Below are 14,905 nucleotides of genomic sequence, written 5' to 3' on the forward strand. Positions count from 1 at the left end.
CATGAGATGGCTATGATAGATTGGGAAATATTACTTAAAGGGATGACAGTGGATAGGCAATGGCAAGTGTTCAAAGAGCAACAATTGTTTATTCCTAAACAAAAACAGAATTACCTGGAAAAACTCAGCAGGTCTGGCAGCATCGGCGGAGAAGAAATCAGTTAACGTTTCGAGCCTTCATGGCCCTTCGGCAGAACTGAAGCATAGTTAGAAGAAGGGAGATATATAAACTGGTTTAAGATGGGTGGGGAGAGGGGGGGGGGTGGAGAGAGAAATTGAGGGTGTGGTGATTATGGAGATGAGCAGATAATCAAAAGATGTCACAGACAAAAGGGTCAAAGAGGTGTTGAAGGTGGTGATATTTGTCTAAGAAAAGTGCTAATTAAGAATGGAAGACAGGATATTCAAAGTACAGCTCTAGTGGGGGTGGGGTGGAAAGACTAACGAGGTTTTAGTTTTAGATTTAAAAATAATGGAAATAGGTGGGGAAAGAAGAATCTATATAAATTATTGAAAAAAAAGGCGGGGGGGTGGGGGGGAGAAACGGGGTGGGGATGGGGGGAGGGGGAGTTTAAGATCTAAAGTTGTTGAATTCAATATTCAGCCCGGAAGGCTGTAACGTGCCTAGTCGGAAGATGAGGTGCTGTTCCTCCAGTTTGCGTTGGGCTTCACTGGAACAATGCAGCAAGCCAAGGACAGCCATGTGGGCAAGAGAACAGGGTGGAGTGTTAAAATGGCAAGCGACAGGGATGTTTGGGTCTTTCTTGCGGACAGACCGCAGGTGTTCCGCAAAACGGTCGCCCAGTTTGCGTTTGGTCTCTCCAATGTAGAGGAGACCGCAGATAGACTGTCCACCAATATCCATTACAAGCCTACCGACTCCCACAGCTACCTCGACTACAGCTCCTCACACCCCGCTTCTTGTAAAGACTCCATCCCATTCTCTCAGTTCCTTCGCCTCCGTCGCATCTGTTCTGATGACGCTACCTTCAAAAACAGCTCCTCTGACATGTCCTCCTTCTTCCTTAACCGAGGTTTTCCATCCACGGTCGTTGACAGGGCCCTCAACCGTGTCCGGCCCATATCCCGCGCATCCTCCCTCACGCCTTCTCCTCCTTCCCAGAAACATGATAGGGTCCCCCTTGTCCTCACTTATCACCCCACCAGCCTCCGCATTCAAAGGATCATCCTCCGCCATTTCCGCCAACTCCAGCATGATGCCACCACCAAACACATCTTCCCTTCACCCCCCCCGATGGCATTCCGTAGGGATCGTTCCCTCCGGGAAACCCTGGTCCACTCCTCCATCACCCCCTACTCCTCAACCCCCACTTATGGCACCTCCCCATGCCCACGCAGAAGATGCAACACCTGCCCCTTCACTTCCTCTCTCCTCACCGTCCAAGGGCCCAAACACTCCTTTCAAGTGAAGCAGCATTTCACTTGCATTTCCCCTAACTTAGCCTACTGCATTCGTTGCTCCCAATGCGGTCTCCTCTACATTGGAGAGACCAAACGCAAACTGGGCGACCGTTTTGCGGAACACCTGCGGTCTGTCCGCAAGAAAGACCCAAACCTCCCTGTCGCTTGCCATTTTAACACTCCACCCTGTTCTCTTGCCCACATGGCTGTCCTTGGCTTGCTGCATTGTTCCAGTGAAGCCCAACGCAAACTGGAGGAACAGCACCTCATCTTCCGACTAGGCACTTTACAGCCTTCCGGGCTGAATATTGAATTCAACAACTTTAGATCTTAAACTCCCCCTCCCCCCATCCCCACCCCGTTTCTCCCCCCCACCCCCCCGCCTTTTTTTTCAATAATTTATATAGATTCTTCTTTCCCCACCTATTTCCATTATTTTTAAATCTAAAACTAAAACCTCGTTAGTCTTTCCACCCCACCCCCACTAGAGCTGTACTTTGAATATCCTGTCTTCCATTCTTAATTAGCACTTTTCTTAGACAAATATCACCACCTTCAACACCTCTTTGACCCTTTTGTCTGTGACATCTTTTGATTATCTGCTCATCTCCATAATCACCACACCCTCAATGTCTCTCTCCCACCCCCCCCCCACCCACCTTAAACCAGTTTATATATCTCCCTTCTTCTAACTATGCTTCAGTTCTGCCGAAGGGCCATGAAGGCTCGAAACATTAACTGATTTCTTCTCCGCCGATGCTGCCAGACCTGCTGAGTTTTTCCAGGTAATTCTGTTTTTGTTTTGGATTTCCAGCATCCGCAGTAGCTTTTAGCTTAATTGTTTATTCCTGTCTGGTGCAAAAGTAAAATAGGAGAGGTGGCCAAACCATGGCTTGCAAGGGAAATTAGAGATGGTATTAGATCCAAGGAAGAGGCATACAAATTGGCCAGAAAAAACAACAGACCTGAGGATTGGGAGCACTTCAGAATTCAGCAAAGGAGGACCAAGGATTTGATTAAGAAGGGGGAAATAGAGTATGAGATTAAGCTTGCAGGGAACATAAAAACTGACTGTAAAAGTTTCTATAGGTATATGAAGAGAAAGATTGGTGAAGACAAATGTAGGTCCCTTACAGTCAGAAACAGGGGAATTTATAATGGGGAACAAAGAAATGGCTGCCCAACTAAATACATACTTTGGTTCTGTCTTCACAAAGGAGGACACAAATTAAGTATCAGAGAAATGTTGGGGAACACCGGATTTAGTGAGAGGGAGGAACTAAAATAAATCAGTCTTAGTAGGGAAATGGTGATGGAGAAATTGATGGGATTGAAGGCCGATAAATCCCCAGAGTCTGATAATCTACATCCCAAAGTACTTAAGGAAGTGGCCCTAAAAATAGTGGATGCATTAGTGGTCATCTTCTGAGATTCTATAGACGCTGGAACAGTTCCTACAGATTGGAGGGTAGCTAATGTAACCACACTATTCAAAAAAGGAGATAGAGAGAGAAAACAGAGAATTATAGACCAGTCAGCCTGATGTCGGTAGTGGGGAAAATTCTAGAGTCCATTATAAAAGATTTAATAGCTGAGCACTTGGAAAACAATGATATAATTGGACAGAGTCAGCGTGGATTTACGAAAGGGAAATCATGCTTGACAAATTTACTGGAACTTTTCGAGGATGTAACTAGTAGAGTTGATGAGGGGGAGCCAGTGGATGTGGTTTATTTGGACTTTCAGAAGGTTTTTGACAAAGCCCCGCATAAGAGATTAGCGTGTAAAATTAAAGCGCATGGGATTTGGGGTAGTGTATTGAGATGGATAGAAAACTGGTTGGTAGACAGAAAACAGTAGGAATAAACGGGTCTTTTTCTGAATGGCAGGCAGTGACTAGCGGGGTACGGCAGGGATCGATGCTGGAACCCCAGCTATTCACAATATATTAATGATTTAGATGAGGGAACTAAATGTAATATCTCCAAATTTGCAGATGACACAAAGCTGGGTGGGAGGGTGAGCTGTGAGGAGATGCAGAGATGCTTCAGTGTGATTTGGACAAGCTGAATGAGTGGGCAAATGCACGGCAGATGCAGTAAAATGTGGATAAATGTGAGGTTATCCACTTTGGTAGCAAAAAAAGGAAGGCAGATTATTATCTGAATGGCTATAAATTGCGAGAGGGGAATGTGCAATGAGACCTGGGTGTCCTTGTACACCAGTCGCTGAAGGTAAGCATGCAGGTGCAGCAGGCGGTAAAGAAGGCAAATGGTATGTTGGCCTTCAGAGTGAGAGGATTCGAGTACAGGAGCAGGGATGTCTTGCTGCAATTATACAGGGCCTTGGTGAGACCACACCTGGAATACTGTGTGCAGTTTTGGTCTCCCTATTTGAGGAAGGATGTTCTTTCTAAAGAGGGAGTGCAGTGAAGGTTTACCAGACTGATTCCTGGGATGGCGGGACTGACATATGAGGAGAGATTGAGTTGGTTAGGATTATATTCGCTGGAGCTCAGAAGAATGAGGGGGGATCTCATAGAAACCTATAAAATTCTAACAGGACTAGACAGGGTAGATGCAGGAAGGATGTTCCCATTGGTGGGGGAGTCCAGAACCAGGGGTCACAGTCTGAGGATACAGGGTAGACCATTTAGGACTGAAATGAGGAGAAGTTTCTTCACCGAGTGGTGAGCCTGTGGAATTCACTACAACAAAGTAGTTGAGACCAAAACATTGTATGTTTTCAAGAAGGAGTTAGATATAGTTCTTGGGGTGAAGGGGATCAAGGGATATGGGGAGAAAGCAGGAGCAGGCTATTGAGTTGGATGATCAGCCATGATCATAATGAATGGCAGAGCAGGCTCGAAGGGCTGAATGGCCCACTGCTGCTCCTATTTTCTATGTTTCTATGTTTTACCATAACCATACTCCCCAAAGTTGGGGTTTTAATTATTGCAGCTGGCGGGACTGATGAGGGTGTTGTAATTACTTGAGCAATTAGTAACCGTAGGAGAGGTCAATGTTTTAAATAGATTTTGAATTAGCTTTCAATTGAACATGTGTCCATGACATCTTTGTCAATCACTCCTTCACCCCCACCTATCGCTGACCAGCTCCATCTGCTCCAAACCCTTAAACAGTATAAATTTCATCACATTTCTATTTGTCTTTAGCTCTGAAGAAGAGTCATACGGACTCGAAACGTTAACTGTGTTTCCCTCTCCACAGATGCTGTCAGACCTGCTGAGTTTTTCCAGCACTTTCTGTTTTCACTTTAATTTTGTTCTTTGTCCCACCTTCCCTCTTTCACTTGCTTAAAACCAATTACAGTTATAAATTTTCCCAGTCCTGATGAAAGGTCATCAACCTGAAATGTTAACTCTGTCCCTCTCTCCACAGATGCTGCCTGACCTGTTGAGTATTTCCAGCATTTTCTGTTTATATCACCAACTTAGAGGACTGATTCATAGGAATGCTACAATCAGAGTCTCATGACCACCAGTTGCCTCAAAGAGCAAGCTGTTGGAATGTGAAGGATGTGGCTCAGGTGCTGAGATAGGTCTGGAGATGCCCTTCAATTCTCACCAGTGAGGGTATCCAGAATGATAAAGGTTTGCTACAGTTTTCTCGTAAGCTTCATGTACAGTTCTGCAGCAACCTGTAAAGTACCATGCAGGTAGCTCACAAGTTGTCCACTCTAAAATACTGTGTGTGGCCATGCAGAAAGATTTAAAGATATTTTGCATTCAAATGAAATGTAATGTTGCTCTTACCAATGTTATCATGGGCAGATGCATCTACAGCAGGTAGATTGGTGAGGAGAAGGTCCATGAAGATTTTCCCTCGTGTTGGTTCTCTCACCATCTGTCATAGACGTGAATGAATAATGTATTACTGGGTCCTGCTCACATCCGCCAAAATTGCTTATTATTCCATGATTATTCTGAACTACAAAGATAGCCACTGGCCTCCTTTTTCTACTGCAAACTGTCGTCTTACACCCTCGACCCCACCCTCACCTCCAACAGGTATGAGGAGCTCACAAAGATCAGCTGTCTCTGTCCCTTAACTCTGTTCCCCTAGCCCATCAGGCCAACCCTCCTCAAATGAAATCACTGCTCTTTCCTTTAACTTGTATCTTTCTCTAGTTTCTCTCGATCCCTCCTGCCCTCTCTGAGCTCACCTTGTCCATGAGGCCCACCTCCTATTCTCTTAGCTTCCCTTCCTGGCTTTCTTGTTAGCTGATGTTGTCGGTTCTCTCTCCTTGGCACTGTCCACCTCTCCTTCAAACCTGCCATTATCACCCCTCTCCTCAAAAAAAAACCTTTCCACTCCTGTGCTGTCGCCTCCCAAATCCGTGCCCATCTTTCCCGGAACTGTGTTTGAATCCCTCCAATCAAGTTTCCAAATCTGCCAAAACGTGTTGTTATCAAATTCACAAATGATATTCTGTGTGATTCCAAACTGCCACAGGTGGCATTATCACACAGATGACCAGGCCTCAGTTTCTGTCTCCTACCAAGAACTACCCACATATTTCTTTACAGAAGTGGGTGCTCTGGGTGTCCAAAGAGGAAAACCCCTGCTTGTTGCATATTTCCATTTAAAAAAATGGCACTGCCCTGTTTCCAACTGCTGCAATTTCTTCTTCTGTGTCCATCAAAAATGAATTAGCCCCCTCAAATAGCTGCTACAGCTTGTTGCTACTAACCTCCTCCCTCCAACATGTCAGTTCTCAACCCGAATCAGGAACTCACAATGAATATGTAATGAACTACATCTCAGGGTACCAAACGAGAACAGACCATTGCTGGAATCTTCCTCCAGGGCTGTGTTCCTGGTGTCCTCATGTTTTGGATAGAAAGTTCTAGTGATATCTGGATGCAAATTGCAATTTTCCTGCATTTTCACGTTTGCCTAGTTAAAATTGCAGCAATCATATGGTAATTATTGGATGAGGAATACTATTCAGCCCATCTTGAACCTTCTATCTAGGGAGATCATAATATAGCATCCAATGATATTTGGATGGGTTGTTAAACAGTAAGGCACCCCAACCCCACCACCCTTGCAGCATATGTAAAGGATCCAATAGCACTACTTAAAGAAGGGCAAGTGAGTTCTTCTGGCATCCTGGCTAATGCTTATCCTTCAAACAACATCAAAAAAAGCTGATTATCATAGATCATAGAATGCTTAGGACACAGAAGGAGGTAATTGGCCTGTTTTGTCTGTGCCAGCTCTCTGCAAGAGCAATGCACCTACTGCCACTCCCCTATCTTTGTTCCATAGCCCCACAAATTCTTCCTCTTCTGATAATGATCTAATTTTCTTTTGAAAGGCACAATGGAATCTGCCTCTTCCACACTCTTGGGCAGTGCACTCCAGATCCTAATGGCATGCTGCATTAAGGAGTTTGTCCTCACCTTAAATCAGTATCCCCTTGCTCTCAATTCTTCCACCGACGGGAACAGTTTTCCCTTCTCTGTCCAGACCCCTCATGATTTTGACTACTTCTATCAAATCTCCTTTCAACCTTTTCTTCCCCAAGGTGACCACCCCAGCTTCTCCAGCCTATGTAACTGAAATTCCTCACCCTTGGACCCACTCTTGTGAATCTTTTCTGCACTCTCTCTAATGCCTTCACATCCTAACTAAAGTGTGATGCCCAGAACTGGTCACACCACTCCAATTGAGGCCGAACCAGCATTTTATACATATCATAACTTCCTTGCTTTTGTACCCTGTGACAATATTAACGAAGCCCAGGGTCTGGTAGGCTTTATTAACCACCTCTCAACCTTTCCGGTCACTTTCAATGAGTTGTGCACACACACCCCCCCCCCACCCCCGGGGTCCTTCAACTCCTGCACCCTCTTTAAAATTATACCCTTTGTGCTATATTGCTTCTCTCCATTCTTCCTACCTATCTGGTCATTTAGCACATACCTGTTAGTCGGCAATTTGCACACAGCAAGGTCCCACAATGTCTTGCTATATTACCAATAGCAGCTACACTTCAAAAATATGTCATTAGTTCTGACACAATGATGCCCTGAGATCATAAAGAGCAATATAAATGCCAATTCTTTTTTACTTTTTTATGATTATAAACAATTGCAATGTTGGCCTTTAAATCAACTACACATTTCTGCATCCCATTCAGCTTCACTCACCAATAGATTATTAATCAAATGCAAAATGGGGTCAATGGTGTATACTTTAATATGCAATCATAGATACAGCTGTAGAAATTGTAAGCAAAACATAGATTACCTGAAAGACCATGCAAGACAAAATTTCCTGATTTTTATGCTGCCAGTACAAATGCACATGCATATCTCATAATTTTCTACACATTGATTGTAGTCCATTCAGTTAAACTTAAGTTTAATGGCTGGAATCTTTTGTGTATTTTCCCCAAATACATTCCATGTGAGGGGTAGAGAGTACAAGTGAACTAACCTAATAACTGAACAACTAGTTCCTGTGTTTTTATTTAAAATTTTTAAAATTTTGTGATATTTCTGTTAATGGATATTTACTGTTAGTTTTTTCTCCTCAGAAGTGTTTTTTTTTAATATGGGACATAATTCATTTTATATGACAGATTGTGCATGGCCTTTGATTAAGGAATGTGTTAAGGCCACACGACTTTTTCACATGCTGTACGTTATCTTAGTTGCATTCCGAATCAGCCAATCATGGAGCACTATTATCACTGAAGATGGAGAAGCTCCTCGTGGTGAAGGTGGTTCTTTTCTGGCTGAAGATGAACACGTGACTGAGGCAAATATATATTGTTACAGCAATGGATAATTTGAATGCTTTTTTAACGGTATTGTATTTCCAAAAGAGCTTCCATTACTTTACATGAACTGTGCTCTTTCCTATGTAGGAGATTATGCTTAGCAATTCTAAACAAAATAAAAGTACACTAATAAGTAAAACATTATAGTGATGAATAACTTACAACAGCAGCAATGTAGTGGAAATATTCTGTATAATAAATACAAGTTAAACATTTTAAGCTCTGACAAAGTCACACAATTAGTAAAATAAAAATTCCAAGAAGTTACAAGTTGGACTGTGCAATGCATTGGTGTACTATCTCTGTTTTTGCTCGGCACATCTCTTCACAGCTTAATGAGGGGTAGTGAACAAAGTGGTCACAGAGATAGGCCACAGCCCAGCTCCATGACAGCAATTCTCATTTGAGAAGACACAACAAAACAGAATCATAAAATAACTACCTTTTTTTTTTAACTGAAGCTATTTTACTCTGCTGAAAAGGCATTTTGATATATAATCAGTGGAGCTCGTCTAATAAAACTATAATTAGAATTTGAAAATCGATTTAAATTTTGATTAGAGCTCTGACATGTTGAGGCAGCCTCTTCATTTCTTGATACAGTGCCAACATTAGCATAGAGCTGATTGACTTCAGGATTTACTAAAATGAAGGAAAAATAGTGTAAAAATGCAATTTATATCATTTAATCCATTCTATGATTATAAATATATCTAAGGAATAAACAGTCACAGAGAAATCAGTATCATTCCCCTGATGATGGAAAACAGGTACCAAACTGACTCAAAGTGAATTCTAACATTTTGCACTAGTGTGTGAAGTCTGTCTTGTTAGTGAAATCTAGCATTGATAGCATTCAGTTTTAGTCATTTGAGAAACTACTCAGCTAAGGCCTCAAGAAGTTTTTCAAACTCAGTTTTAAATTTGTAGCTGCCTGTCAGCTAATTGCCTTAAGAAGAGTGATCCAATTATCTGTTTCATTGTACTGAAGACTATAATGTAAGTAGTCACAAATTAATACTCTACAGTGTATGATTGATTGAATACTGCTAAGTCACATAAGTCATCTAGTGCTGCTTAACAACGCGTGGATGAAGGATGTGGTCTCACAGAGCTCGATACTTTGGAGGTTTATGTGAAGTTGGCTGCCTCCCATTGGATGCCACATAAGTCACATAAGGCAATATTAAGGCAGAATGTCAAAAGTTTCATTGAGAAGGTAATTTTAAGGAGCATCTTAAAGGAGGAAAGAGAGGCAGAGAGGTTAGGGAGGAAATTCCAGAGCTTGGGGCTGAGGCAGCTGAAGGCACGGCTACCTATGGTGTTTAAAAGTATCAGTTTTAGGAATTACATGCTCATCAAGGTGAAGCCAATTTCAGTCTGAAGCACACCTTTGTTATATTACAACATAGGACATGCAGAATAAATCAGGCTGTACACTGCTTATTTCTTAACCCAATGTCACATGAGCACACCCACTGCCACATTGTGACATTTTCCAATTCCTACAACAGGCATCCTGTCTACTCTCTGAATGCCAAAGGGCAGTTTCATTATGTGGGACCACGTCTAGTTGGAACTGGATTAAGAATAGTGGTTTAAGGCATGAAAAGACAGCGTTCTAACCCACTACACGCCGTTATCGGTTATACAAGTAAAACAGTTATACTGAAAGCTGGCAGTGTAAATGCATCAACTCCATTCAGCCCCCACATGGATCCACCTACTGGAACTTCGATTAATTTGTACAAACAGGAATACTGACCCTATTTCCACATATGTCAATTAAAAGCTATCTACAAGCCTCAACCTTGATGATTTAAAAGCAAAGGTTCTAATAATCTGGATCTTACCTTTTCTTGAACACTTTAATAGTAAATAGACAATGGCAGATACTAGAATTACGCACAGAGAAGCAAGCACCACCCATATATATACTCTGCCTGTAATAAAAAAATAACAAGAAGGCCTTTGAATTAATGGCTTCAACAATATCAGGTCATCTGATAACCAATATAATAAATTTCTTCCAAGATCAAATACATCTTACTGTTCTTGTTTATACTGATCCAGTTAAGAACATGGAAATAACTGTGTTAGAGAAGCATAAACTGAGAATAAAATTAACAAACATCAAGCAAGATTTCAGAATATACTCTCAGGAAAAACAGCTAACGCAATGTCAATTAACTCCTGGATAACAGAAGACTGGTTGAAATTTGGTCGGGAACAGGGCTGATGTTTATGATTGTTGATGAAACTCTGCCCTTAAGTCAGTGGCAATTTGCAGCGGGTGAGTCAGGACCAGGCCCACGGTAATTCTCGGTTTATGAAGAAAGTGGTCAGTGATTTGCAAAGAGTGCGATTCGAGGCAGGTGAAGCCTACACACTTGCCTTGTGGGACCTGGAAAACCTTTTCACTCTTCAGACTATTTTCTTATTCTTGGGACAGGGTGCCCCCACTGACTTCCAGGTAAAGGTGACAATGGAGTCCTATTATTGCAATTAGACCTCAACTTGTGAAAAGCGTGTTCACCCATGTCACGGAATGGGGAGTTCTCCCATTCCCTAATGGGCGTGGGGTGTTAACATTTCCATATTAGTTGCTTAATTTTTTTTGGTTGTGGATAAACTTAATTCATAAAAAAAACCTAACTTGCAGATTTAGCCAAGCCAATCAGAGGGAATAGGAGCGCATAGTGGGCAGACTGCTTAGTGTCAATACTTTGGTAAAAAGGTGTTTGTTATTTCTGTGCTTTTCGTGTTCATGGCCACTAAAACAGCAAGTTTGAAATATAGGAGATACCAGGTCTCTTATCGAATCTGCGATTTTTTTTTTCTAAATACAAATAAAAAGTGGGAGGATAGAATTAACCCTAATAGTACTGAGACTATTTCATTTTTTGGTTAAAAGGAAACAGTGATCTTAAAGTGAAGAAAGGGAAGAAAACTGTACAACTGAAATACCTTCATGTCGTTCATCAATAGATATGGTTAGTTTCCTAATGAGAGGGGTTTGCAACATTGAGTGATTCACATGACATGCGTACATATCCCCGTTCTCCCAGTGAGAGAGGTCAACGTAACTTGTTCTGGAATTGCTGTTGTTTGAGGCAGTAGTAATACTGGAATTGATCCACACTGAGCCTTCTTTTCCTTCTTTACTCCACCTCATTTGGATGTCGCCAGGAGAGAAATTCTCTGCTCTGCAAATCAGTTGTACGCAACAACCGTTTTCAGGTCGGTCAAGGAATTTAACTTCGACCACTGGAGGAGCTTGGGGAAGAAAATGTGACATGTTTTATTGAATTTTGAAAAAAAGAACAACTTTATATTTTACTTTATTTTCCATTGGAAAAAAATCCCATTGTGCATATAGTGATGCTGTTCTCTCAACTAAATGCTGTACATTGATTCTATGACACACAGGTGAACATATTGGTTATGATGTAGATAATAATCTCAAGAAATTTCTTTGCAAAAATATTTACAATTCAAACTAGCTTGAGACCAGAAAAGACAATTGAAATACAAAAGATTTATGTTATCAAGGCTATAATTCATACCTTCTACTGTGAGGTGTGTTTTGTTTCCTTGCATTTCTTTTGTAGGTGGTGGTATAGAGATTTCAATTTTACAGTAATAAAGATCCGTATCATTCAGCTGGAGATCTTGGATGGTAAAGTGAGTGACCATAGCATTGAGCTCCAAAGTAATGTCCACTCGACGATCACACTTAGGATTCTGCACCAGTGTTTGATTGATATAACGTATTCTACATACAGGCTTTTTCCACATACTCCTCCACCAGGAAACAGACATCATTTCTACTTCAGTTCGATTGTACAAGTAGAAATAAGAGATTTTAACACTTTCTCCCTTGAATGCTTTAAGAACAGCTGGAGTTTGGAAAACTTGGCCTTCACTATGTGTCAAAACTGTCCCCATGAAAAATCAAAATAAATTAACATTGTTAGTGAAAAGCTATTCGAACATCGCTCCGTGAATCTACCTATTTATTTAAAGATGTGGCTTTAATATTAAGATTGAAAGGATCATTCTTATTGCCAAGACATGACACGGGTTCTGCAGACCAGTATAAGTTGTGTTTCTTTTGCTTTTGATCAAAATTTAATTCTAAAAAAGAATGCAATCAAGGTATGAAATCTAGGTAAACAGTACAATCAATTAAAAGTCTGTCATGAAAAGCATGTCGCTGTATACTTTAGTTATAGGGAGAGGTTTGTAATATTTGTTTGCAAGACCAAGAGGTTTGTAAAATCAATGTGCTTTGTCACAAGAGGTTTATAATATCATTGTTTGGTTCAATGAGAGTTTAGCGTCTTATCAATTAAATCAGGTAGATTGAGAATGCAGTATTAAGATTGTTGTCAGCAAAACAACTGGTTAGGATATTTCTCATGTTCCAACATTAGTCAATGCAAGGAACCTTCATGGTCCTGCTCAAATGTCAACAACAATGTGTCTAAAAACAAAAAACTACTGTGGATGCTGGAAATCCAAAACAAAAACAGAATTACCTGGAAAAACTCAGCAGGTCTGGCAGCATCAGTGGAGAAGAAAAGAGTCGACGTTTCGGGTCCACACGACCCTTCAACAGAACTGAAGTATAGTTAGAAGAGGGGTGAAATATAAGCTGGTTTAAGGTGGGGGGGCGAGGGGAGAGAAGTTGAGGGTGGGGTGGTTGTAGGGACAAGCAAGCAGTGATAGGAGCAGATAATCAAAAGATGTCACAGACAAAAGGATCAAAGAGGTGTTGAAGGTGGTGATATTATCTATGAAAAGTGCTAATTAAGAATGGATGGCAGGATACTCAAGGTACAGCTCTAGTGGGGGTGGGGTGGAAAGATTGACATGGTATCTAGTTGGTCAGTCTATGCCTCTTACTGTCCTAGATGCCCTAGTCACCGATAAAACAAAATTGTAATGATGCATTGCTTATACGGGAGAGTTTAAATAAATTTAATACATGCAAAAGAATGGAAATGCCTGCTTCAAAAGTGCTGCTCACTCACTACCATGCTAACTGTGGAGATACCTTCACAATGCAGCAAACGTGGCAAGGTTTAGAACAAAAGTTTTTAAATTTTAATTGATGTTTGGTTAGAATTAGATGAAAAACGTCATTGGTTGTAAGAAATAAGATTGATAAAATTAATACCATTGCATACTGGTCACAGCTCAGCACATTTGTTTCATGAAACATATAAATTCATGACAGATTCCTTTTCAAATAATTTAGATTTCTATGAGGACAATTCAGGCTAATACCTAGTACTTTCCTGTATGATATTTAAGCCAACTGAATGCTCAACCAAAAAAAAAGAAAATCTGCAAGCCAGGAACGTCAGTGACAGAAAAATGTCAATCAGCACCAGCAGGGTTTTTAAAAGGTTACGCAGACTGTTCTCTCAACTTTGCTAACATTATTAGAATAGAAAAGCATCCTTACCTAGAGTAACAATGAGGAGAATCCACTTGGTAAAACAATTAGTGAGTGAAGACATTTTGCCCAGCGCCAGTTGCATTGACATGTTCTGTTCCGGAACAGGGATAGCAACAGCTCTGCTACAGTGGGTGGAGAGCATGCAACTGTGTTCTCCTAAAAAGGTGAAGCAGTCTGTTGTGGGTTCTTTTGACAACAGTCTTCCTGTCTGAAATTACATTGTGGTGCTTAGTCTTTGACTTTACTTGTATACCAACAATTAAATAACTTATTAAAAATAATTAGTGCAAATATGTCTGCCTGTGACAATTCATTACGTGTTTCTGCTAAGACCTGGCAAATCTTCTGTATTTTTCATTAGCTTTTTTGGCACCTCATTTCTACAACAAAAACGATTTCATGTCATTACCTCAGAATAATTGGGTGTTGGAGTGTTAATTCCTTCCCTTTATTCACGTTTCACAAATTTATAATTAAACTGGATTGGGACATTTTTTATTGGAGAGTTTCATGCATACTTATTACTCTGATGAATAAATCAGGGGGCTAAATTAAATATTCTCCTAAATTAGCACCTGGGATTGTTATATGCGATTACTCTGCAACTGTTCAAGCAGATACAGGCAGCACATAAGCATCATGCTCCCTGCTCGTTTCCATGATTGTGGCATGCAGCCCAGCACTGAATGTGCTGCTGAGTAGCTGCACACCTCAGCAGGAGCTCAAGATTTTACAAGGCTTGCACCACTGTCCTAACCTGCACTACTTAAAGTCAGCCTGAACCTCTTAAAGAGGAGGTGCATTCTGGCTGCAGCAACATTTGGACAACATTTGAAGGCCTTCAGGGAGGAGCCAAAACGATGCAACAGAGCATAAAGCGTACCCCCAGGTTTTCGGGTGTGGTGCTGGAGTTGTTGTTGCAGGAGGTTGATCAGAGGAGAGAGGTTCTCTTCTATTAAGAGGCCGGGAGACCCTCCAGAGAAGTGCTTGGAAGGTATGAGGAGTAGATGGCTGTGCCAATATTCTGGAGATAGGACCCAGTGGGTGTGCCACCAGAAATTTAATGACCTCACACACAAGTGGTCAAAGTCAGTGGATGTATTCTTATGTGACATATCCTTCTAACTGCACCATTAGTCTCACACACGATTTCATTCATCAAGCCCTCTTCACTTACCTAGCAACAGTCAATGTCAACCACAG

The 14,905-nt window shown here is 41.3% G+C and overlaps 1 protein-coding gene across 1 annotated transcript; it reads right to left on the minus strand.

Annotated features, from left to right (window-relative positions):
- Positions 1 to 8,466: 8,466 nt before the first annotated feature.
- Positions 8,467 to 13,794, minus strand: LOC144691966 (uncharacterized). Its single transcript, XM_078560543.1, has 5 exons — positions 13,709 to 13,794; positions 11,802 to 12,173; positions 11,203 to 11,511; positions 10,089 to 10,178; positions 8,467 to 8,877 (listed from the first exon to the last, which is right to left on the minus strand). Exons 1-5 carry the CDS (start codon positions 13,788 to 13,790, stop codon positions 8,702 to 8,704), a joined length of 1,029 nt encoding a protein of 342 aa, XP_078416669.1. The 5' UTR covers positions 13,791 to 13,794; the 3' UTR covers positions 8,467 to 8,701.
- Positions 13,795 to 14,905: the final 1,111 nt, after the last annotated feature.

The sequence above is a fragment of the Cetorhinus maximus genome, chromosome 16 (assembly GCF_964194155.1).
Source record: "Cetorhinus maximus chromosome 16, sCetMax3.hap1.1, whole genome shotgun sequence".
Classification (NCBI taxonomy): Eukaryota; Metazoa; Chordata; class Chondrichthyes; order Lamniformes; family Cetorhinidae; genus Cetorhinus; species Cetorhinus maximus.

What these genes read in the sequence shown, in the direction of transcription:
- LOC144691966 (XM_078560543.1), bottom strand. Translation starts at nt 13,790, where the DNA reads ATGTCAATGCAACTGGCGCTGGGCAAAATGTCTTCACTCACTAATTGT. An exon ending in TCTCCTCATTGTTACTCTAG is followed by an intron (nt 12,174 to 13,708) that starts GTAAGGATGCTT and finishes TCATGGGGACAG; the next exon opens with TTTTGACACATAGTGAAGGC. An exon ending in AACACACCTCACAGTAGAAG is followed by an intron (nt 11,512 to 11,801) that starts GTATGAATTATA and finishes TTCTTCCCCAAG; the next exon opens with CTCCTCCAGTGGTCGAAGTT.